Genomic DNA, 26,511 nt, shown 5'->3' on the forward strand with positions numbered 1-26,511 from the left:
TTTCGCAAAGGTTATCCGTTAATTTAGTAGAGAAATGTAGCATGACTAGTACTCTGAAGAACATTATGTGAACAATGTAGTCTATGTGAGTTGTTGAAATTTAATATTTGTGGAACTCTTGATGCCTTTTGAAAACAAACAATAGCAGCTTACTTTCGTCTGTTTACAAAAAGAGAAAAAAGCAAGAAACAAATCACTAAGAAATATTGATTATCATTACGCTTATTGTATTATAAAATTAAGATGTAAGAATCAGATATTTTAAAAACATCTTTATATATATGTAGAGATTTTTAGTATATATGTAAAAGATTTTAGTTACAAAACTCGTGATTTGCTACTGGATATTATTATTATTATTATTATTATTATTAATAATAATAATAATAATAATAATAATAATAATAATAATAATAATAATAATAATAATAATAATAATAATAATAATAATAATGCCCTAAAAGGTATGCAACTTTTTAACCATTATGAACCTGAGGTCCAGCGTACCGGCACTTTTATTTTTAGAAACGGTATATATATATATATGCAGTGGTGGATCCAGGGGGCTATATCCCCCCCCCTTAACGCTCAGGTATACTCTGGATAAAATGAGCTTCAGTCGTGCTTTACACTGGGTAAAGCGGCAAACTATGATTTAGCCCCTCCCTTGATCATATCCTAGATCCGCCACTATATATATATATATATATATATATATATATATATATATATATATAGTAAATGTTATTTTTCCGTAATATCTCGGCCAAGAGGGGGGAGGTAAACTGCGAACACTCCTTGTGTACGCTACTGGTCTGAGGAAGTGGTCCAAAGGGACTGTAAGCATTTTAAAAAGGCTTCGTCTCACCCTCGCTGCACTGTCGTCCCAGGTGAATGATCTTGTGAATAAATGTAACACATCACCCAGCTACAATTTCTCAGCACAGGACAATAGTTTTTTTTTTTTTTTTTTTTTTTTTGATTATATTGAATGTGAGGAGAAAAATATTGCATATTGCTATATTTCCAAATTGATTTAGCTAATTGACTAATCTTTTCATTCTTTGATTTATTTATTTATTGTTCCCAGTACTTGAAGGAAAATGAAATAAAACAATCGTGAAGATATTGACAATTAGGTGAATGAATATTTATGTTACATTACATCGCAAGATGATCTGAGCGTGGAAGGAAGCTTTTTCTCGTTGCACCAAGGCCGCTGGCTGCTGCCTTGCCACAGCTATTGATTGAAGATCACGTGCTTCAAAGTTCCTTTACAAGATTGTCAAGTCGCGTCTGTGCGCTTGCGCGGTATTCCCATTTTGCAGAGAGGAGTTGATTCTGGCTGCAGATCGAACTACAAAGTACGAAAGAGAAATGTGTTGTGTTGATGTTGGTTTATACTTGGACTGGACTTGAGGAAATTTGTTCTCTCCAAAGTGCTTTACAAATTGATTGAAAGTACTGCGTCAAGTACGTAATTAATACAAGAAAATGAACGGTTTTGTGTCAAACTCTTTTAAACTGACTTTATTATAGCAATAAACATTTTATTCTTTTCACGTTTGAATACGGCACACAAGAATCTTTCTGTTAATTTCGCTGACACAATGGAAGCAAAAATGATGATGTTGCAGGATTTCAGATTAAATCGCGAATTTTGGTTGGAATTTCTTAATTTATATTTATCTTTGCCTTGTCTTTGGAAGGTGCGAAGTAAAGAATACACCGATAGATATAAGAGAAAACAAGCCTACGACCAACTTGTGGATCTGTGCCGGACAATATATCCAGAAGCAGATAGAGATTTTGTTTTGAGAAAAATTAATGGGTTTCGGACAAATTTGCGAAAAGAGCATCGAAAAGTGTTGCGATCTAGAAAATCTGGTGCAGGTCCTGACGAAGTTTATAAACCAACGTTATGGTACTATGAAATGTTGCTTCCTGTAGTAGATCAGAAGGAACTACAATCTAATCGAAATTTTCTGGATGAAGACGACGATGAGGCACATTTTTCCTCTCAGGTTAGTGATTTCATTTTACTTGTCTAAAGCATTCTTCTTAAATGCAGATTATGTCCTTTTCACCTAGCGTAGATAGCCTGGGCCACTAAGGAAGTAAAACACGAGTAGGGGATAATTTATTTTAGTTGTGGTTATGAAGAGGGTATGGAAAGCCGGAAATTAAAGGTTTGGAGTAGGGGACGCTTTAGCATTTTAATTTTGGGTAGGCCCGTTCCCTCGCTTATGGATACATATACACATTTGATTGATTAATAACAGTACGAAATTACTTTTACAGTAGTGGTTGATGCTATTTGTTAAATTATTATCGACCATTAATATAAATAATGGAAAATAAATTTACTCCTTATAGTATATTTTAGTGTTTATCTATTTTTCAAAATTTTTGGATAGGCCCATGCCTACCCGCTAAAGTCGCCATTGGTTTGGAGAGAAGGGATAGGGTGAGAAGTAGGATTAAGGATACAATAGTTGAGTAATGGGAATTTCAACTATTTTTTATTTATTTTAATTTAAACGAACAAAATGCGGAATAAATAAATATATGCAATATTCACGAATTAAATGAACTTTGAAAAATCCTTTCAGCTCCTTCCACAGAAAACGATCCCGCGCTATGTCTGCGGAAATAACGTAAGTTGTGCCCAGAGTCTATCGAAAGTCTAAACGGTTATCTCGATATAGATCAAATAGAGTTTTTTTTTAATTTTTAGTTTGAGGACATATTGTAAAACTGCATGAATAATAATTTGCTTTTTTACCACCTACGTTAAAGCAAAGTCACTCTTGCCATAATAATAATAATAATAATAATAATAATAATAATAATAATAATAATAATAATAATAATAACAATAATAATTATTATTATTATTATTATTATTATTATTATTATTATTATTATTATTATTATTATTATTATTATTATTATTATTATTATTATTATTATTATAACAGTTATGACTGAATTGGGTGACTTTGATAGAGTACTCTATATTTTCATAATTTTACTATTACAGAGTTAGGCTTAAATTATGTTATTATACTAGTTACTGAACCTCATCACTATACAATATTTAAAATTATTTTCTGATTCAAATTGCAAAGATGCCGATTCATTTTTTTACAAGTGCTTTGTTAAGAAATAACTTTGCACTATCACATTTAATTCATATTGGCATCCTCTTTAACCTCTTATTTCGTGAAATATAATTTAAATCATAAAAACTACAATTACTACTTGTATATATCAGCTTATAATGTGCATAAGATGTACAGGACAAATACACTATTTCATAGTATGTTTTAAGTTTGAAATATATGTAAATTTTATATCTTAAATTCTCGTGAAATCAACTTATTTCCCGAATGAAACAAAAATAGATTTGTCCTTAAATACCTACTACTAGATTCGAGATTCGAAAAAATGAAATGAAGTGAAATCTTTCATTCTACGTCATGTCGTGCGAGCTACAGGAGACGGTAATGAATGATGAGAGTGAATGAAATGATGAAATGAAGAAAGTGGGAGCAAATAAGAGAATTCTGAGAAAACCCACGCATACGGTGTTTGTCCACACAAAGCTCACTTGGCGCAAGCTGGGATCTAGGAGCCCCACGCACCAGAGGCAAATCTTATACCACTTCTTTCTTTCAACTTCCTGACTCTCATCTTTACCCTTTTTACAACTGTTCACAACTATTGGACACGAAGACACAAAGATCGAGAACAATTAAAATTCCGAAGGTTCTTCTACCGGGAATCGAACCTGGATTCCGTACACAAGAGGCACACGCACTAACCATTAGACCAGCAGCGACAAAATGAACCACCGACCCACCCTGACCCCTTAGAGAGATTTGAAATAAATAAGATCAATAATCAGATAACGACATGTTGTCTTTGAACAAATTCTGCGCATAGGTATTCATATCTGGTTCACTTACCTCTTCGTAAAATTCGAAAGGCAATTAGTTTAACGTCGTGGTTATGCCCTTTAAGCTAAAGGGGACAGATGATTACTGAAAGTGAATAATTTTGAAATTATTTTTTAAAATTGTATCAGGAATCGAACTCGGGACCATGTGCACCAAACGCACACGCGTTAGCCACTAGATTTGCGCTGAGCGTTTACCTCTTCCTCTTTCAGTTCAGTTCTTTCCCTCTCATTACGAGATGTTCGTGGTATGCGTAAGGAACCCAATATATCTGTTTTAGTACTCTTCATATCATCTCCTTTTATTAATTTCCATGGCCGCGGCGGCTTAGTGGTAGCGCGTTCATCTCTCGTGTATGGAGTCCCTGGTTCGATCAAGCTCGCTCCAAGTGAACTTAGTGGTGGACAAACACCATGTGCGTGGTTTCTCGAGGTTCTCCCGTTTCCTCTCACTTTCTTCATTCTAACATTCCATTCATTTCTCATCACCGTCTCTTTTAGTCTAACCGAAAAAAACGTGGAACGTAAAACTTAAAGATTTCATTTCATTTTTTTAAAATTTAAGCTCCGCAGTCATCGGCATTGCGATGGAAGTTTTTAGAAATCCTTCTTCCCTAACTATATGGATATCCGTTGTGTACGGCATCATACAAAGATAGAATTATGCAGTTTTGCACACTATCAATGGTGGACAAAGGCAGATGTCGACTGCAGAGACACCTATGACATGGACCAATAAATTTGCGCTTTTTTCCTAAAGAATTCGGACATATTTATTTCCTCGATATCTCGAAAAATTGAAAAGTGAAGAAATATTTCAAAGGACATTTTGTATCTGTGTTTTACATTTGTTTTTGAATTTAAATAGTTTATCTGTATATTAGTGGAAATCTCCATTATAGCCGTACTAACCCGGGAGAAACGACAGTAGGCCCAACAGTAGAGAACGGTAGGCTAGTCGACTGCCAACGTAAAGTAGGTCCTACGTTATAATTGGTTGATTAGCCAACCAACTCAATTGCCTACGAAAGAAGTAAAGTTTTGATTGAGAGTGCTAGGTTTGAATTGTTAGATTGACGATGGCAAATTGTTAGTTGGCCAAGATATACTTTAAATTACGTTGGACCAACGAATTTTTCAACTTCGTTATTCCAATTGGCAATTAGCAATTCTCAACCATGCCGTCCATTAGGTTTACGTAGGGTCTGATAATTGTGCTAAACAGATATTTATTTGCATTTGCCAATTAATATTTCTGAGAAAGAAGCAGTGGCGTACGCAAGGGGGGTTTCGGGATTCTAACCTCCATCTTGAGCAAGATATTATGCAAAAATAAACATTTACCACATTAAGATATTTATACAAACACCTGAAATTATATGAACTTGGGAGTTTGAATCCTCTCTTAACGAACTTCTCGCACGCCACTGTAAAGAAGATATTCTTACTTCTTATACCTAGGTAGTGTCAAAAAGTCAGATTCTTGAGAAGTGTTTTTTTTTTTTTTTTTTAACTTAAACATTGCATCGAACTTAAGGAAGGTGATGTTGATGAGATGGATGATAGGAAGAACGAAAGTAGGAGGAAATAGGAGAACCCCGACAGAACCCATACACACGATGTTTGTTCACCACAAAACTTATTTGTCACCCCATCAGGATGCCGCGGTCGGCAAGAGGGATTGCCGCCGTCGACGGTGGCGGGCCGCCGGAGGCAGCCGGCACCCGTCCGCGGCGGCACGACGATCTACTTGTTCAAAGTTGCCGACCTTTTGCCGAGGCGGCAAGCGGTCGAAAATCGTCAAGTAAAATTCCCTTTGCCGACTGTTGCCGACCGTCAGAGCCGGCAAAACAATCGGAAAGGCCTCTTTCCGACCCTCTGCCGACTCCTTATGCCGGCCTCTTTTCGACGGCGGCGCCGGCGCATTTACTGTGCCTTTACGGTTGTTTGCCGACTGCTCGGCAAGACAACTTTCCGACGGCGGTGCCGGCGCATTTAATGCTCATTTCCGGCTGTTTGCCGACCGCTCGCCAAGGCAACTATTCGTCGCGGTCGAAAATCGCGCTGAAAGATGCCGGCGTCCGGCGCCGGCAATCCGACCGCGGCATCTGGTCGGCATGGACAAATTGTCCGACTATAGGCGGCAGAATCCTGATGGGGCAGGAGCTGATCTAACTAGGAATCCCACGCGCCAGAGGTGAAAGCTCTAAAATTGAGTCACTACAGCCTTGAGAGAAGTTGTTACTCAACAATTTTTCACTATCCTATACATTCGAAATCTATCTTTTTATGAACGTATTATTAGACAGTAAAATACTTTCGATATGCATTGCCCGTTCATCTCGCTTGCGTTATTATTACTGTAGTGGACACCAAAATTTGGATGTTTGTTATACTATAGTGTCCTTAGTTCGCAGCAGTGAATAATAAGTGTAATATTTTAAGTTTTTGTTTAACATGTAGATTTGAAATGTATATAAAGGTAACCAAGAAAGTTCTGTCGCTTTTTTCGCCCACCACCTTCGAACATCGATATGTTATCAAAGATGTACCTGGAAGATCAAAAATAGTCCCTATCAGCATCGACGTCTTTCTGTCAACGTTCTGGAAGGTCATGGATTCCATCGGGATAGAACTTAGTGAGCCGTGAAGCGAAGAAGGTATCAAGTGCAATTTGCACTTCTACTAAGGATTTGAACTGGCGTCCTTTAAGGTGATTGTCCAAAGAATGAAACAGATGATTATCGGACGGTGCAATGTCCGGGCAGAATGGCGGTTTCCCATCCCAGGCGTAGAAGCGTTGTCCTGTAATGAACGACGCCACGAGCAGTCAACCAAAAACATAGGAGGACCTTCTTCTTGTGCAGTACTGGTTTCGACTGCTTTGGAACCAGATCATGGGATGCTAACCAGTGATGATGGCGACGTGGAGCTTCGTACACTTCTCATCACATGTCAACACGCTGTCCAGAAATGGCTCCTTCCTCACATGAGACAGCAAAGAAATACAGCTATCTGCTCGCGTTGCCCTCTGGCCCTGAGTCAAATCATGTGAGATCCATCGACCCAACTTGTAGTGCTTCCCAAATTGATGGAGGTGCTGCCGAATGGTTTCTCCGCTCGAACTGAATTGTGGTCCCAGTTCCTCACATATGTTGCCACTGTCCGCCTCAATTGCTGCCGGAAGATCTTCATTTTGTATATGTGTTGTTCTTCCGTCACGTGGTGCGTCTTCGAGTGTTTCGTCACGTCCTTAAACTTGTTAAACCACCGTTGCACTGTCCGCGTAGTCACGACACCCTTACAAAAGGCCTGGGATATCTTCCACCCCGCTGCAGCGGCGTTTGACCCCAGTTTCAACTCGCACAGCATACACGCTCTCATGACGCTCTGTGGAGGTTCCATATTCATTCTGTCCTTACGCAAGTTCACGGTGTAACTGAACTGCCACAACCAGGTAGTATGTTGGATATACCCACACCAACAAATGACCTTCGATTTATCTCCATTAGCATTCAACTCACGATGTGAGGGCAAATTGAACACAGACTTCCACAAAAAGCTACAGAACTTTCTTGGTTATCTTTATAATACTCTGATGTAGTGTCATTCGAAAGAAATATAATTTAATGTTGGTTTAACAACATTGTTAGTCTGGTGGTATTGCAGAGTATGTCAAACAATGCCTCCTTGCCGATATTCGCATCGTAAAAAATCTCAGCGTTTTGTATCTATTAATTTAAAGGTTGTTGCAAGGGCGTATTAAGATAGGGATTAAGATATTCATTGCTGATTTGCGAAACCTTACATTTGCTAAGAATAATAACTTACAGCCACCTCATAATCCGATGTATCAGACAGATAAACCTATGCTGTCATTTTAAGCGTCCATACTGCTTCCCAAGAATATCACAATTATCTAGTAACTGATATTGGGAATTTATAGTAAATTATAGCTTTTCCGATGAGCAAAGCTTTAGGTGATGTATTTGGCATTTATACCAAGATGTATTTATTTAGAACGATGTATTATATTCTTTAACGAAAATAGTTTCTTGAGCAAATGTATCTTCTGACAACATTTACACAAGAAGAAGTGCTTTCATCTGTTGTTCACACATTTTTTCTTCGTTCCCGACTATATTTCGTCCCTCGTAACCACTGAAATATCCATACTTTATTACCCCTTATCAGGATCATTTCCATTTAATAAGAAAGAAAGTGTTTTTGCTAAAGTATTTCTTTGGCACCTGTATATAAAACGAAACCAATGGTATTACTAAAATGACTTCTCATCATATCAAGTGGTTGATCTAACGACTACCATTTTAACTCTTTACTCCAAAGTGCGATAGAGCTGACGTAGCACCACGCATATATCAGAATTTGACAACTCGAGTGACACAGAGCCATTGTGATGAATTAAGACAGCTATTTTATTGTGCACCACCCCAGCATTCACTTGGTAGAACTAAGAAAAGTTGGAAAACCTTCAGTCAGGATAGCTGGCCACCGGATTCAACCCGGAACCCCTTCATTCTAAACAAGAACGTTTACTTTAGGTACTATACCCGTATTTTCCATGCGACTGACGTCTATTTACTCATCTTATACGTAAGCTTGGTCTTCTTATTCGTAGCTCTATAGTATTCGAAATATCATTTTGACGTTCCGTGTTGATTTTTTTTTTAACCTGTTGTTACTCTGTATTTTGCACCAATATTTTCCCGAAAAGTTTAATGTTGAAAGTTTTCGTTATATGTTTCTTTTTAATTTTAGCATTGGTTATAGGCTTCAAAAAATTGTCTTCTGAACAATCGAGTATATCAAAATCTAAATAATCTCTTACGAGCAATGACAGAGATAGAAAACACGTTTCGTTTTAGAACAGAAACTACTATTGCATTGTTATTTTAATAAGCTCTTTATAGTTACTTAATTGACGCTTAAATTCCATAATACTATATGTTATGAATATGATGTTTGCGTTCTACATAATAGCACATTGGAATAAATCTTAGGGTTAAAAAATAAACGTTATTTCGCACATTGTGAATCAATTTTATTCCAAAGGGAGTTTCTATGTTCATTGTGTGAGAATATTTACTCGAATATTGTGATATAAATTCTGTTGGTAACCATATTAGTGACGTACCGTGCTCGTGGGTTTTTTCGGGGTTCTCCTGTTTCCTCCCACTTTCTTCATTCCGCCATTTCACTCATCATCACCGTCTCCTTTAGCCTAACCGGCATAATCGTGGGACGCAAAACTCAAATATTTCATTTCATTTTCATTTCATATTAGTGACGTGATATCTTTAAAATCGCAACAGGATTCTTGGGAATTTTTGTCAGAAATGCAACTCAAGCAGTACTACATATTGCAGCACTACTTTTGTTTTATTAGGTTGAGACTCTAAATTCGCCTACAAATATGCCTAATTTGACAAGAATTGATTGGGATGTTGAACTATTGTTATTATTTGTGGAAAAGAGTGATGATAGTTACTCGTAAATAGTTTTTTTTTTTTTTTGATAGCGGAAGTGCTTTATATCACAAAGATGAAGTAACAACGAAATAGGCCTACTGTCGCCATGAATTCGAACCTAGAAATGGAAATATTCGATTTCGGATTACAACCATTATATCGCCAGTATTCTAATACACCAGACATGGTGCCATACATTCATAATAACTAACATCATGTATATTACCGTCCGCAAACATTTCGGTTAGAGGAAATCAAATTATTAAAAATTTGTGGTTTTGGAGAATTATTCATGGCAGGTTGATATTTTGAATTTTAATGTCCCTAGACTACACTGAGGCTATATGAGACATTACTCTTTAGTTTAACAACAGCTTTCACTGTGATTCGATAGTGCCCTGCGCTGATGTTGCGCACGCTAATCATATAAATACGATTAGTAATCTCGCAATATCTATATAATCAAGTGAGTAAGGTACAGACAAACATTCTGTGTCTTTCTTGATTTCACTATTTCATTCATTACCATCACCGTCTTCTTTAGAATCGGAGCATAATTGTGGCATAGTAACTAAACTTTTAAAAAAGTAACTAACCAAGATACAGGTTCAATCATGACTCAAATGGGAATAAAAATGAAGAAATATAACAAAATTTAATGTGATATGGGGTAACTGAGGCGAATATCGTCACCAATTCAGCATATTGGAAATAATTCATTGATCTTCAACAATTTAAAAAATAATAATAATAATAAATAAATTCTACATCAACTACCAAGGACCTTCCTTATAGTAAAATAACCACCAGCTGAATTTTCAATATGAGAAACCAGATACAGTGTATTAATACTCTTATTACAATAGGCAAAGCGGCGATATTGTAAGCATCTGAACACAATATCGCCACTTACAAATCGCTGCACTTCTTTGCTTGCTTTTTCTTGGGCAATGCAATCATTGTAATATCATTGCGTTGTCTCTTAATCCCTTGAACAAATCTACTGGTATGTCGTCGTCTCCAGTGGACTTTCTCCTTCGCATGTCTTTGATTGCTTGTACTACTTCACTTTTTAATATACTGGGTCCTTTTTCATCATCATCCACCTCTTCCTCTGCTTCGATCGCAATATCTTTGGGGCGGTCCTTCTGATCATACAGATCTTTTATGTATTCTTCCCAAATTCTAAGGATTCTTTGATGGTCAGTAGTTACATTACCTTGTTGATCTTCGATGCTGAACGTTCGTATACTTTTGTTAGCTTTCCCTCCTAATTCTTGTTTTCTGGTACATTCGATCATCTCTGCCGCGCAGTTGAAGTTCCATTATTTCTTCACATATTTGCTCCATGTACTTTTCTTTGGTTTTGTCCGTTTCTCTTATCAATTCACTATTGAGACTTCTGTATTCTTTGATGTCCATGTTTTTCACTTTTCTGCGTTCCTCCATCTTCTTAAGCATTCTTTCAGTTATCCATGATTTTCTCAGTGCTCTTTCCATCCTGCCAATGTTATTTTGGAATGTGTCAAGTAGAATCTGTTTAACTTTTCCCCAACTATTCTCTATATTGTCAACCATATCGCCTATTGCACAGAATTTTTCTTCAATCTCTTCTTTCACATCATCGTTGATATTTCTTAGTCGCTCTAAGTTCCATTTTCGATTTCTCCTTCCATGTTTCTTGATCGACTTTAACCAGGTTTGCACTTCCGCCACCAGGAGATTTTGATCTGAATCAATGTCCGCTCCTGGCAGTGCCTTTACGTTTCGTACACTATTCCTGAAACGTTGCTTCACAATAATGTAATCGATTTGGTAGCGTTTCTTATCTCCTGGACTTTTCCACGTGTACAGCTTGATTTATCTTTTCTTAAACCACGTGTTCATCACCAGCTCTTCAATTGTGTAGGTAATTTCTGAAACTAAAATTTTCCGCATCAGCTGTGATATTGTCGACATGGCGATATATTGCCTCAGTTACCATATATATATGTTACTGTGTATATATATACTTTTCGGGTCCTTATCTGGAGAGACGAATTGCACTATGTGGCAACGTCGCAAATAAAGAACCATAGAGTAGCTCTATTAATGTATCAAATAGTTGCATCGATTCTTTCCAGATAGCAGCTAAAGTCGATATAGATTGATATTAGATCACTTATTAGTATAGCAATCAATTTAATTCCTTGACGTATTTGTAGAGTGATGGTAATGGTCCCAAGTTAATCTGCGACGTTCTCACATTGTGAAATCTTGTGTCCCCATTGGCCTGTAGAATAGTGCTGTACGGTCCGTGGGTCCGTATATATATATATATATATATATATATATATATATATATATAGAGAGAGAGAGAGAGAGAGAGAGAGAGAGAAAGAAAGGGTAGTTTATAATATATAGTGGCGTACGCAGAATTTCAACAAGGGGGATTCAAGCATTCAATTTCATACTTTTTAAGGACAGGTTTGATTTTGTGAACATATATATTTATATTATTATGTAAAATGCAAACAATGCCATATTGGCAAGATACCCTATGCGTAATTTTCTTAAGTACAAAATGAATATTTTTTTAATAGTAAAATAATACTATTTTAAAAAGTTTATTTTCTACTTAGAAAATAAGTTGTATATATAGAAGAGCCTACGTGTGTGTGTGTGCTTTTACTGTATGCAAATTATGATTCCCTCTTATTTATTTTTTTTCTTTTTTGACTACGCTACTGTCGCAAGATATAACAAATGCAAGTTGATTTGTTTAAAGGGCTCATGTAACAAATTTGAAATCTTACAGGAGGTGTTTCTACTTAAAAAAAAAAAAAAAAGTTAAGTTTTCGTGTCACCTTTTACAGATCTTATTTCTTATTTCTTATTTAAAATGGCGGAGTTAAGGCATAACCTTTTCTTCCACTCAACCATTTACATTTTTTCTTTACAATCGGATCTCATAATAGTTTTTTTTTTTTTTTTTTACAACGAGAATAAAAAGGATATATACACTTAGGCACGTTAAAAAGTTACAGACATACAGAACAATACAAAGGAAATAAAACATGAAAAGTGAAAATGAAACTTATTACATATAAAATAAACACTAAAATAAACAAACGACAATGCTGAAGACGTGTTCTACTTGCTATGTATGGATGTGTACAGGCTTATTTTTAGCGCCGTATACTTCAACAACCTTTGCGTGAATTTTAATTTATATTCAAACATAGTCATTTATGAGTTAAAGCGGACTTTAAAGATTTTGATTTTGGTTTGATTTTGAGTTTAGCGTGTCTTTCCCAGCGAGGCTATATGAAACGTGGACCTATTACTTAATATGGAATACGAATCACATGAGCCCCATTCGGCAATCGAACCGGATCTCCCACGCCAGAGGTGCGTATGCTAACCACTTAGCCACGAGAAAACTCTACACTTGAAAAAAAAATGCTACATAAGCCATTATCTAAAACAATTCTTTAAATAACTTATCAATTGTGTGTCACAGTATCATAATCAGATGTTTAGACCAGTAGTATTCAGCCCTTTTCCCGCGTATTCCTAACTTAACATTTCCATTCAAACGTGTACAGTACCTTCAAAGTTTAAGATTTAGGTTTCTGGGTTTTCTGCATCTATGGCCATGTTAGCTCGTCACGTATGAGGGATGACGTCCCTTGGCGAGCACCAGGGCCGGATTAAGGAAGGGGCGTAGGAGGGCTATAGCCCCGGGCCTCCAGGTGAACAGGGGCCTCCACTGTGATCAAAATCTCAACTGGCTATCTAAAAAGAATCTTGAAGATACAATCATCATCATAAAATAAAATATGACCAAAAATATGAATCATATTCCCCTAACTTTCCTAGTGTATTTTCACTGAAATATATTAGATGAAGTCAGCAGGGGCCTCATATTTTTTCTAGCCCCGGGCCTCCAGATGGGTTAATCCAGCTCTGGCGAGCACACTATCCGGGAAAAGAGAAAGGAGAAAGAGTTGGGGAAGGAAGGAAGCGGCCTGGGACCTTTATGTTAGGTACCACCCCGGTATTTGCCTGGTGTGAAAGAGGAAAATCCAGGGAAGCTTCGTTCAGGATGGCTGGCATCAAAAAGCCTTTTACACTTTTTCGACCGAATGCTCCCACCGGGAACCGAACCCGGGACCGCTCGCAGCGAGAGTGTTTGCGACTACGCTACGCGGGGCTACACTTTCAAAGTTATCCCTTATTCAAATTATAGGTAACTATATGAATAATAAACTATATAATTTATTACTTGTTCACTAAGTAACCCAGTTTTACTATAAACAAGAAAAACATGTTACAAATTTAATAGAGTTATGTAATTTTAAATTTTACTTACCATCACATGCTCCAGGTTGAATACCAATTATTTTAATTGCATTATATGTGGAACTTTTAATAAAATCGAGGGAAAAGCATGCTAAATATATTCGTTTATCAAATGATCCATTACTTTATTTATTATTCAATCATAGATCCTCTAAAACTTCTGCATCCCATGTATATCACATAGATGATTATCAAAATAATGGAAAAGCCTGAAGAAACCCCAACATATCTTATTCGTATGGCATTAGATCTCCATTAGCCTGCAGGACAGCTCTGATTCGTCGTGGAATGGAGGAATATAATCAGAATATTGTATCATGTTAATGCAGTGCAGCATTCAATTCCGTTAGCGCGGATGGAGGAATATGTTGCGGAGTCTGAACTCTATATCTGACATTGAATACAGGTGTTGAATAATATTTTTGTCTGAGGATTGGGCAGACTAAGATCGGTGTTGTAGTTCATCCCAATGTTCATGGAACTACTCCTAAAACAGCTCTAGCACTATGTATTGATCGATTTTGTCTGGCCAAGTTGCGTTGTTGGCCAGACAGAACATCTGGATCGCACAGGATGCATGTGGTCACTCAAAATCTCAAAATGTCTACATAAGAAATGGCAATAATGCGCCCTGTGAGCATATTCATAGGACCATGGAATACTAGGATGTTGCGTCCAACAGTATCATAGAGCCGCTGAAATGTTTCATGGAAGAGAGACAGAGTTCAGAACACAAACTTCTTTGAACGACCGACATACAAAAACATGGCACATTGTTGAAATTAAGGTAAAAGAGCAATCGTTGGAACATACTGCGCATTTCAAGTCATCAGTGGTCTACTTTTCATATTCGGTACCATTTGTTGTAAAGTGTTGTTGGCAGTGGTCTAACGGCTAGGAAATTGCAATCCGACCGCGGATACAGTGGTGCCCCCCTTATGTCCATGACGCACTCCCCCAATTGTCTATCCGTAGGTGCTCTTCCATGAAAAAAAAAATCTTTTCGATTAACTTTTACACCCTCTCAAACATATTTATATAGATTTTTAACCCCCCCCAAATAGTTTGCGTCATAGCCCCCCTTTGTGGGCACCCGTAACTTGGGTCGGATTGTGATTGTCGCAATAGATTGCTTCAAGCACTAATTGAGTCCGCATTCGCTGTACAATCTTTGATAACAATTGTCTTCAGTACTCTGCGATCATAGTTACTGAGGTTTCTCTTCCGTCTGTTATTGCTGTTCGCCGACGTTGTTTTGTCATTTACTCTTTTGGCTGTCGTCACCTTGGACACGGTTCGTATCGATGTCGGTTTTATCCACATCACCGAAGATCCGCTAATGCCGTTTTCACTTGCGGTTGTGATTGCGGACGTTACTGGCAATAGTGGGAAGGTTAATATGTGAAAGATAGTGTTACCGACTTACTCAATTAAATTTTATAATTGGATGAGATGGTGTAATAAAGAACTTGTACAAGATTAGATTCCAATACTACATCAAACAGTATGATTGAAATAGAAATCACCACAGATTCATTATATGGCTCTATAGAAATGAGATCAATTTCAGAATGGTCGTATGGCACCTCTAACATTCATACAAGAGTATGGCGTGAAGTATCCATGTGTTACAATCAGAACCTGTATACATTGTGACATTAAATGAAACAGGAGCTGGATGTGTTCCCGAGAAACTGCCTACCATGTTACTTGTTCTGTATTGGAGTCGACAAGAGATTGGTGCTACTACTGTCTGCTGCAGAAACGTTGCAAACGATTGGTAACGACCAACCATAACTCACATGATGTCTCGTAAGTGATATGCCAGACGACCGTGACGGCCAGGGAACTAACGGTTATCCATCACTACTCGAAGAAGGCGTTCATATTCAGGCTGCACATGGCCAGACACAATCGTGTCTCTCACTACCACAACACTCTCCATGAATACATACAGTGGCTCAAAAAAGTATTGGGCGGATAAGACGTATGAGACAAAAGTAGGAATAGTAGAATAACCATGTTACATGTGATCGTAAAACTTATGGAGGACATTCATGTACGTGTATATGTGACGTACACACCCAGATAACCGGCATATATACCGTTGTCTTCCAACAGAACATCAATATTAAAGGTCGGGCGGCATTCAACGCCAAATAAGTATAGCACTAAGCGAGCAAACATCTTGGTTATGAACACGCGCTCTCTGAGGTGGCTTCACCCTCGAAGACCCGTGTGTCTTTGTACATAAAAGACTCTAGTTGTAGGAAAGTGGAGAGCAGTAACATCGTGCCTTTCGTGATGCAGCAATGGGGAAAAATCGAAGGAAACAACGGAGGAAGAATGGAAGATTGTAGTGGAGCTGCTTTGGAACGGGAAATCGTTTGCAGAAATCAGCAAAACTATTCGAATACCAAGAAAAATGATTCATAATACTGTTTACGAATATTGTATAAGAATATTGTATAGGAAAACAAAAAGAGTAGATAGATGCACCGAGAAGCGGCCGCCTTTAAAGCTTTCAGTGACAGTAAAACGAAACATTGTGCATCAAGTGGCCAACAATCCGAGATAAGTGCGCCGAAGTTAGCAGCTAAAATGGAACGTGATGTGGGAATGACTATGTGTGCTGAAACCATCAGAAATGTGCTTCGTGATAGGGAATATATGGGGAGAACAACCCGTCGAAAGCCCTACATAAGCAAGACGAACAAGAAAAAGAGATTGGCGTACCTGAAAGAGCACAAAAATGACACTTATGAGTTCTGGAAATCAGTTATTTTAACCGATGAGAGTGAATTTAATGTCTTGAAGTCAGACGGACGTGTGATATTGTCGAGGAGGGAGAATACAGAACTAGATGAGGAAAATCTTACAGCCTCTGTGAAACATGTAGGAGGTTCCGTTATGGTTAGAATATGAGTACAAATGGTGTGGGTGATTTATGCTTTATTGAAGAGACAATGGACCACAAGGCTTACATCAACATTCTAATGACACATCCTCCTCCAAGTGTGAGAAAAAAAAATGAGTCTCCTTCCCCAATATGTCTTCACACAGGATAATGACCCCAAGCATACAGCCCTAAATATCTGGCTCTGATTGTTATATAATACATCTCGTTGGATGGAAACACCACCATAATCACCCGATAACAACCTAATCGAAAATTTATGGCACTGCTTGGAACAAAATATTCGCAAACATGACATCTCTAACAAAAAGGACCTGAAAAGTGCATTACTAGTAGAATGGGGTAAATCTTATCGTGAGACCACACACAGCTTGTTATGTTCGATGCCAGAGAAGTTGTGTGCAGTTATCAAAAGTAACGAAGGACCTACCAAGTACTAAGAATGGAAAAAATGTTTAAAAAATGGTAATCATTCTTGACTGCCCAATACTTTTTTGGTGGCAATTATGGTAAGCTTATTTTATTTTTTATTTTTGCTCTGTTGACACGGTTACTGCTTTGTTTCTCTTATCTTACCTGTTACATGGGATAATACATACGCTGGAAGTACAGTGAATGTTCGCTTATTATTGCATTTTCCTTCCATTTCACACCCAGACATATTACATATCTTGACAGACCAATGCTTTTTTGAGTCACTGTACATTCTCTTGAACACATTGAGTGCTCACTTTACTTCGAGGTTCGTGATTACGCACTGGTAGAATGTTCACTTCTGGTGCTTCGTGTCCCTGGTTCGATTACAGCTCTTCCCAAGTGGGCTTTGTGGGGACAAACACCGTGCGCATGAGTTCTTCCGTTTGCATCCACTTTCTTCATTACACAATTTCATTCATTTTCATCATCACTGTCTCCTTTAGCCTACACAGCATAATCGGGAAACGACTTCATTTCATTTTGAACGTCTTCGAAAGATTTATTTCACTTTGTTATTAACATGTTCATTACCAACAGCTACACAAGGTATTTTAGTGCTTATGCCAGTTATTCCTAATTAAAACCTCCCTCAACTGAAATTGGTTTTACCTAAATTTCAGAAAACTGCGAAATTCTGTAGATACCGTCATATGATTATCAATATGATTTGACTTTAGTCGGATATGAAAGGCTGTACGCTTCAATTCGAATCCGACCAAGGTCGAATATGGGAACGAACATGTTAAATGATAGTGTCTTCCTTCTCATTGAAATCTTGGAGTTCTTCAGTTTGTGGAAAAAGATTATGGAATATATGCACAGTGAAGTGATCCATAACCCCTTCCATAGTCATTTTTAATTATATCTGTCTGTAGCCGCGTTGCAGGCAAGTTTCGACAGAAAGTCAACAACTATGTAATTATTGATTTAAAACTTAACACAAACCCTTTAACCCTATCTATCTATTAAAATGCCACAATACCAATTAAGAGCGACCGAGCTCCAACCTATAACTTTAGCTTTCAAACCTTTGATTTACGGTTATTTGTGATTTCACGTTTATAACAAAGACAAATATTTTTAAAAAGGTGTACTTTAAATAAATTACTTAAAGAGATCTTTTTCACAAAGTTTATCCTTTTAAATTATTGTTCAAAGCCTTTGCCCTTTAATAAGCCTTCTCCGAAATAAATGCAAGTGAATTGTACTGCCATCTCTGGAGTTTTTTAAACTATACGTTTGTGGACGTTTATATGTTTGTGGCAAATCTTTCGATAGTGAGATCTCTGAAACTACAGGTTCTAGAGAGATGACGTTTTCACTGATCGATTGCAAATTTTGCGTAGATTGTCCAATTTTAACTCAATATTTAATAAAACATGGCCATTATTTATTTATTACATTTTTACGGGTACACTGGAAGTGTTGAAGTTAAAAAAAAAACTAAAGCATCATATCCTACCTATTAGAACATTCCAACATCGTATAATTGTATGTAGAGGCTGCATATCTCTCAGGTGTTTCTTTCATGGTCAAATTATAATGAAAAACGATGAATAACCATTTCTCCATCTAAGTTGAACCTTTATTGTTTGGAGTGCCCAATGAACACCTTATATCACTGACATTATAATTGATTGTATGTGTAGCTTATTTTAAAATGTATAAAACGATAATAGTGCCTGTTGTTCTGTATGGTTGCGAAACATGGTCTCTTACTCTGAACGAAGAACATAGATTGAAAGTATTTGAGAACAAGATCCTGAGACGAATATTCGGACCCAAGAGAAACGGGAATAGGGAATGGCGGAATCTTCATAACGAGGAACTACATAATTTATACTGTTTATCCAACAATGTTAGGGTAATCAAATCTAGGAGGCTCAGGTGGGTAGATCATGTAGCCAGGATGGAAGAAAGAACGAACGCTTTCAAAATCTTAACTGGAAGACCAGCCGGAAAACGACCATTAGGAAGACTTAGGTGCAGATGGGAGGACAATATTAAGATAAATTTCGCAGAAAAAGAAATACAAAGTAGAAACTGGATCCAATTGGCTAAGGATAGAAGTCAGTGGAGAGCTTTTGTGAAAGCGGCATTGAACCTCCGGGTTCCATAGGCCATAGAGTTACTTAGTTTATGTATTTGCTTATTACATACTACATGCAAGAAGAAAGAAAACACAGATCATACATGAATTAAAAACTGCAACCGGAAGTAGGCTCAAATCTTGCAAACGGTACGAGATATTGAAAAAGTAATCGGAAAAAATCTCCCCCTTACGGTATATCTTGCCAATTTTTACCAAGACTTTTCACTTGTGTCTGCAAAGGAATAATAACAAGGAATAACAAGGAGATTCATTCTCATATATGAATGATGCTCTGTGTAAAAAGCGCAGGTTCAGCCAGTACATTTAATATAAAGTACTAGTATATTAATTAAAAGTAAATAATAAAGACATGCCTGTAAAAGTTTTCAGCAACTCCATACTTCAATTTTCCTACTGCAGCATTTTCATATGCAGTACTTAACAGAAAATCTTATGATGTAATGCATTGCCTTAATAGAAGAGTTCCGTCGATCACCATAAGAATGCAACTCAAAGCAGAGCAGGTATACAGCGATTTCATAACGCTCCTATTCTATAACTTCGTCAGTTTCTCTATACATCAAATAGTATAATAACGATATTATATGTAATTCCCAGAAGTCATAAGAAAAAAATATTCTTGTACGCACACTTGGACCTAATGTCGAAATCAGTGGCGTGCCGTGACTTTTCTCACAGGGGACTAGGTTCGAAGAGAATGTGTGCTGTAGAGTGGAGGTCCTGAGTAGTATTGTTGACACCAAATAACACAATTTATATGTTTCTGAAAACGCTTCTTCTACCAAGCCTCTTTCTTTCAAGAAATGGATAATTTCAGTCACAGTTTTATTTGAAAAATCTAAGAGTCTGTAAACCTATATTAATTCACTCCGCAAATTGTAAAAATTAAAAAAAAAAAAAAAAAAAACTCCCGTAAATTGATTTAAGGGTCAAAAACAAGCAATCAGGAAATCGAGATTTCAAGCACTGAAAATTCTTTAAATCTAACAGCTCAAGAAATTGTAACTCACTGACATCTTGAAATCACAGTATCAATAATGTCATTGAACATACGCACATATTTAATTTCTGAATCTGTTCAGTCATCTACTTTATGTCTTTTATTAGAAGGTTCCCGTTGTCATCCAATTCTACTTTTCTATAAGTCTTCAAAATCGTTTCTTGCATTTCTAAGTTGAGATACCATCTTTTGTACTTTTTGGATGCAATATTTCACATCCATGGTTTTACTTTAAAGAATGTTGAATAGTGTATCCGTGCGCGAAAAAAAAAAAAATACTGAAAACTTTTAGTAGAAATGCAAAATCGAAATCCTTCAATGATAACTCTCACATTTTTTTCTTTTTTTCTTCTTTATAGTCATGAAAGCTTCGGTGTCGCAATTATTTGAATCTTCTACAATGTTCTCAGAACACCGTAAGAGTTCTATTTGATTTTCATTTACTGTATTCACAATTTTGGAATTGTAATTCCATCTTATAGTGGCAACCGTTGGAAATCGCTTAGTTACTTCTGATTCAGCAAGCGCGTTACAGCGTTTCGATGAATATGAAAAGAAATTTGGAATGCCACTTATTCTAAAATATATTTTACATTCCTTGATGTGATTAACAGACTGTGGAACAACGAGATTGAGTCTGTGATGATAGCAGTGTATGGTGAGTGCACTCAAACACCTTTTCACAAAAGATTGTAAACCGTTCAAATGTCCAGAAAATGCGGCAGCTCCATCCATAGCCTAGTGCTACAAGCTTTTGCTTACAATTAAAATGAGAGAGAATTTGGAAAGCATGCTCACTTAGAGCAGTCGCAGTGCAATCACTGCTTTTTTTAGTAGTAACATCTGCAAAACAAATAAATCTTTCACGAATTGCCGTCTTTCACGTACCGATTGAATGTTGAGAGATCTTTGCAATGTCCGTAGTTTTGTCCAACATTATTGCTGTAAGAAGTGTATTGTTTATTTCTGACTTAATTTTATCCAGAATTACTCACCAACACATTTAATAATATAATTCTGAATTCTGTTTGACGTTCCTTTAAACACTACCATGCTGTGAAGATAACAAGTCAACATGGGCGCCCGAACGAGAGGGCAGGGTGGGGCCCGGACCTTCCTCTGGCTCACGAAAATGTATACGTAATATAGCAAACCATGTATATTAAATACCAGAAATACCAGATGCAACATAGCAACCATGGAGATGGGCCCCTCCCTAGAAAATTTTCTTCAGGCGCCCCTGCAAGTCCATTTAGTGTCGTACTTAGAAAGTAACTGAATTACTTCAATATAATTTCCCTAACTGACAGAATCTTCCTGTTTGTTATAGCTCTTGTTTAGCCATAAAACAAGAGGAATAAATCAATCGGTTCATTAGTTCTCGGTTTGAATCAACTTCTGCATTGCTTGCTCAATTAAAAATCAATTCTGGTTTCCTGAAAGTTTTCAATTTAGTTATTGTGGGCAGGTGTGAATAACATTTTTCTTGGCGGAACTTGGATTTGTGAAAATTGTTCATGTCACAAAAGCCATCATTCCACACGTCCTTTTCTATGTGGAACAGAATACAAGGCCAGTAATACAGTTTGTTTCTTGTCTTACATGCAATTAACTATTTCGAAGAAGCAAAATAATCCGTTTTGATATTATGTATATAATCTTTCATTTTTGTCTAAATGGAAATGCTTGGAGTTGTTCTACCACTGGTTATTATTTGTTGCATTTCTTGAAAATTTAGGAATCCAATGGTCCAGAATACAAGACTGAAACAGCCGATCCCCACCCCTACTGTCCCCTATACCAATTGAAGTAATATCACTGCTTGCGCCATCGCTTTGCTGCAAGGGACTCGGTTTCTCAAACGAGTCCCCTTCCATACTTTATTCTTTGAATCATTTTCAAAATATATTGATAATCTAAAAAGTTCACACTTCACTAGATCTCTCAAGGGTCAAGATTAATACTGTAAATTTAATAGCGTTAAAACTATTAACTGTAAAAAGCAAACGAGCATTAAATTCGCTTACGACAGAACGCCCGTGTTTAGAGCTTAGACAACATAATATGAGGACTAGCTGACTGGATCCTGTTCCCTTCCCCGAGAAAAGCCGATTAAAACCCGAGCGTTTCCGATCTCCACTTCGCTGTCGCACCCAGCACACGGGCGCTGACTATAGTTGTGTCGGAACAATTGAAATAGTGTTATTTTACGAAAATAGAGAAATACAAACAATGTTTTCGTTTTCTTTGGTATATATTTATCACAAAATACTTTAATTAAAATGCCAGGGGACTAGCCTAGTCCCCTAGTCCCCTTGACGGCACGCCGCTGGTCGAAATACACAATAACAAGTTGAGGTGAACTCAGAACTTCCGGCGTGCAGAACTGTAGAATACAGCCTCTGTTGTTGAGCCGATTCTATCCCTGGCCAAGCCTGGCCATCAAATATAGCTACCTAGACAATGGGCTACTTGTCTACCGAATTTCGCTCAGATTTGGCCTGTAGTTACCGAGAAATAAACTATTTGATACAAAACAAACCGAACCGAACCTGTTCCTGGCCTTGTCCGGCTGCCAAATATCTCTATTCCTTAAACTATGGGCTACTTGCCCACCGAATTTTCATTCAGATTCGTCGACTAGTAACCGAGAAATAAAGTACCGCATGGAAGGCAAGCCGAGCCTGTCCGTGGCCAGCCACCAATATAGTATTTTTTTATTTATTTGTTCATGAACTATCTGCTCACAAAGTTTGCTTCAGATCCGGCCAATAGTTACCGAGAAATGAAGTACCACACACACACACACAGAGAGAGGGGTGGATCCAGGATATGATGAAGGGAGGGGCTGAACCATATTTTGCCGTTTTATCCAGTGTAAAGCAGGATTGAAGCCCATTTTATCCCGTGTATATCTGAGCGTCAAGGGGGGCTATAGCCCCTATAGCACCCCTTAGATCCGCCACTGCACACACACACACACACACACACACACACACATATATATATATATATATATATATATATATATATATATATATATATATATATATATATATATATAGAAACACATACATACAACTGGAGTGAAACTATAAGCTTCCATATCCTTACACCGGGACTTAAGATAATAATTAAGAATATTTATTTCATTTACATAATGTGACACTAAACACTATTTTAATTTAGTAAACAAAATAATTCAAGGTTTCTTTGCTTTGTAATGTTCATTGTACAGATGTTGTCTTACCTATATTATTGCTTCTGAATTTAATATTGTAGCGTTTAATTAGTATAGTGCCTCAGAAATTCTTGGAGATTTTGAGTTTGTATTTTATATTTTCTTTGCGTGTTTTATTACACAGAGATCATTAATCAAGATTTACGTAATTTTTTCGATATAACTGTATATGAGAAGTATTCTTAATTCAAGTTTCTTATCTCACGGTAGCTTAGAACTGTGGCATGACACTATTGAATTTTACGTAATATTTGCTTTTGAACGTAAAATAATTCCGATATTAACATTTTCAAATTTATCTTTCCCTTCAATTACACAAGAGCCCAAACCCTGTTGTAAGTAATGTATAGATAGACTGTACATCCAGAATGTTCTTCTGATACATTGTTCACTGATCTGTTTTGCTTGTTTAATCGATATCTCTTGTCTTAAATTAAATCACTAATAAGTCAACCATAATCTATGAACGCAGTGAATATCTATGCCATCTCTAACTTTTAGCTCATTGATTTCTGCGGGGAATTATTTTACTGTTTTCTTTGAAATGGACTAGACTTTTAAAAATTTGGTCTTTAAATCTAATTGTATCCTTTGGTTTTCTCAAAATGAATTTGCATTGTATATGAATTTGATATTACTTAAAATTTGATAATTGAATATTAATATTTTATACAAAAAATCACGAAGGAAGGGACATTTAAAGATTTGGAAAAGAGATCAATAAATTTAAATTCTTAAAATTCTAGTTTATATCAAAGAAAATAAAGATAACATTTCATAGTGGCCACAGGTATTCAACACTGCTCTCTGCGTTTTGGCTGTAAGCGTCACAATATTAAAGCAGTTATTATGGTTCCCGAAATCTGAACCTCGATGTTAGCACTCAAAACCTTAGGATTTAGCAGTATTTCGGCTTTCGGGTATTCTAGACGGAACTAGATATCAACACTTTCTCAATTGCATTAGGTTAAGTGTAGATGCAATTTTATTATGTAGGCATTGAAACATTCATTAAACATTAATAATAATTAATGGAAAATTATAGGAATACTTATTATAACGTTGAAAGAAGTAGAGGGCCGTAAATATTTTCCATTTCGACTAATATTTGATATTAACGCATATGTTAAATACAATATCATTAAAGTCCTCTTATCTTTTTAGGATGCAACAGATGACTTCATAGATGACCCTGATCAACAATCTATGAGCAACGTAAATGTGAGTTGCCCGTCTTCACCATTACCTTTATCTCTACCTCAGTCCGTTGCACCTGCAGCTCCATCGACTTCTGCACCACGTCCACAGAGACGCCTACAAGTTGCTTCTGAACAAGTCACAACTGAATTTTCAATTCAGGAGGATGAATTTGATACCTTTGGAAAAACCATAGCCTTCCGCTTGCGCAAAATGAGCCGAACATTTGACACGCAACGTATTATAGCAGAAAAACTCATTTCCGATGTTTTGTTTTATGGTGAACTCGAATTGTTGTCACCGCATTCTCTTGTTTGTGTTAACCCTAGCAGGAAGGATTGTCCACCACAAGGAAGTGGTTCTAACGAAGTTCAAATAGACGTAAAGTCAGAGGCCAGTGGGTCCAGTTATGAAATACTTCCATGAATACTTGTATTGTGTTGTATTTTATGTAATGTATCTAATGCTAAATTGTAAGTATTAAAAGTAAATTATCAAATTATAAAATATTTTACGAGATACTTTTTAGAGTACGTTTGATATCTGTTGCAGAACAAAATCTAGTTTTATCTTTTAATTACAGTTCAGTGAAAGGAGAGAAAGAGAGATAGAAGATATTAGTGTTTCCCACTGTTATTGATTTCCATTAAGTTTTATTATGTGTTAAATTTGAAATAAACAGTACTCCAAATACAGAGTATTCACAAAATAATAGTGCGGTTCCGCAACTAAATATTTATTTCTCACCTTATATCGATTGAGCATACACTGTCATCACCAGCGACAATGCCTAATATGCACGGTTCAGTGAAAATCTGCCACACAAGAACATTATAAACAGATAATATCGACAATTTGTAGAAATTGGAAGCTGTGCAAAGACCTCAGTGTAAGAGAGCATAAACAAATGATTTGATCGATCTAGTGTGTCAGCTAGAATTGGAAAGAATACCTAAGGCGTTTCAACAAAGTCCCTGTAGTCAGTGCTTAAAGCGAACAGGAAATCGGAAATGGCAAAAGCGACAATGTGGAAAGTGTTGCGTAAAAAGTTGTACCTTAATCTGTAGGTTGAAATTGTGAGTTTTTGTTAATAGTAAATACAGTTCAAAATAGAGGAAGACAGTTTTATAGATCTGATCTTTTTCCATGAAGTTACACTTCACATCAGTGGCAAGATGAATAGGTTCCATATCTGTATCCATAATTCTGATTACCGAATACGACATCTCAAAACGGAGCACATAGAAATATTTCTCCTGCGGTGGGATCTTGAAAACTGACCCCGCAGTATAAAGTATATTAGTGCGAACGTATTAAAAATTTAGACCGAGGCCGATGCTGATGGTGTATGGTGTGATTAGTAATTTTTGAAACTTCTGTGAAATACCTTGTATTTGTTATTACGTTAATCCTGAAATTTTACATTTTTGGTGGCTATACACTAGACCATTTTCAAAAATATAATGTATAGTTTATCGACCTCCCGTATATGCTATTCTTTCAAAATTTAAGGTGAGTATACAATGGACTATAAACGTATATTAGGTGCACATACACCGTATACTCTCGTATAGAGCCTAATACGTCTTGGGGTATATTTATCAACACACTATAAGCTTCTTAATTGAATCCCTGGTTTGGTCTCCACTCAGACCAAGAATTAGGCGAATGTGTTCACTCATGAAAGAAACAAAAGTAAAATCAGTGCAGACTTCACCACGTAGTGCTCTCAACGGATCGGGGCGGGTTGAAGACCGACCTGAATTGACTGA

At 36.7% G+C, this 26,511-nt stretch overlaps 2 protein-coding genes across 2 annotated transcripts in view; one reads left to right on the top strand and one right to left on the bottom strand.

The window, feature by feature from the left end:
• Positions 1 to 26,511, bottom strand: part of LOC145690507 (uncharacterized) — a 95,576-nt gene that overhangs the window by 21,003 nt on the left and 48,062 nt on the right. The window lies entirely within an intron of this gene.
• LOC145688957 (uncharacterized) lies at positions 1,341 to 26,156 on the top strand. Its single transcript, XM_081763118.1, has 2 exons — positions 1,341 to 2,024; positions 24,707 to 26,156. The coding sequence occupies exons 1-2, from the start codon at positions 1,611 to 1,613 to the stop codon at positions 25,163 to 25,165; spliced, it is 873 nt and encodes a 290-aa protein (XP_081619244.1). The 5' UTR covers positions 1,341 to 1,610; the 3' UTR covers positions 25,166 to 26,156.

The sequence above is a fragment of the Thermobia domestica genome, chromosome 7 (genome assembly GCF_964235325.1).
Source record: "Thermobia domestica chromosome 7, izTheDome1.hap1.1, whole genome shotgun sequence".
In the NCBI taxonomy this organism is placed as follows: domain Eukaryota; kingdom Metazoa; phylum Arthropoda; class Insecta; order Zygentoma; family Lepismatidae; genus Thermobia; species Thermobia domestica.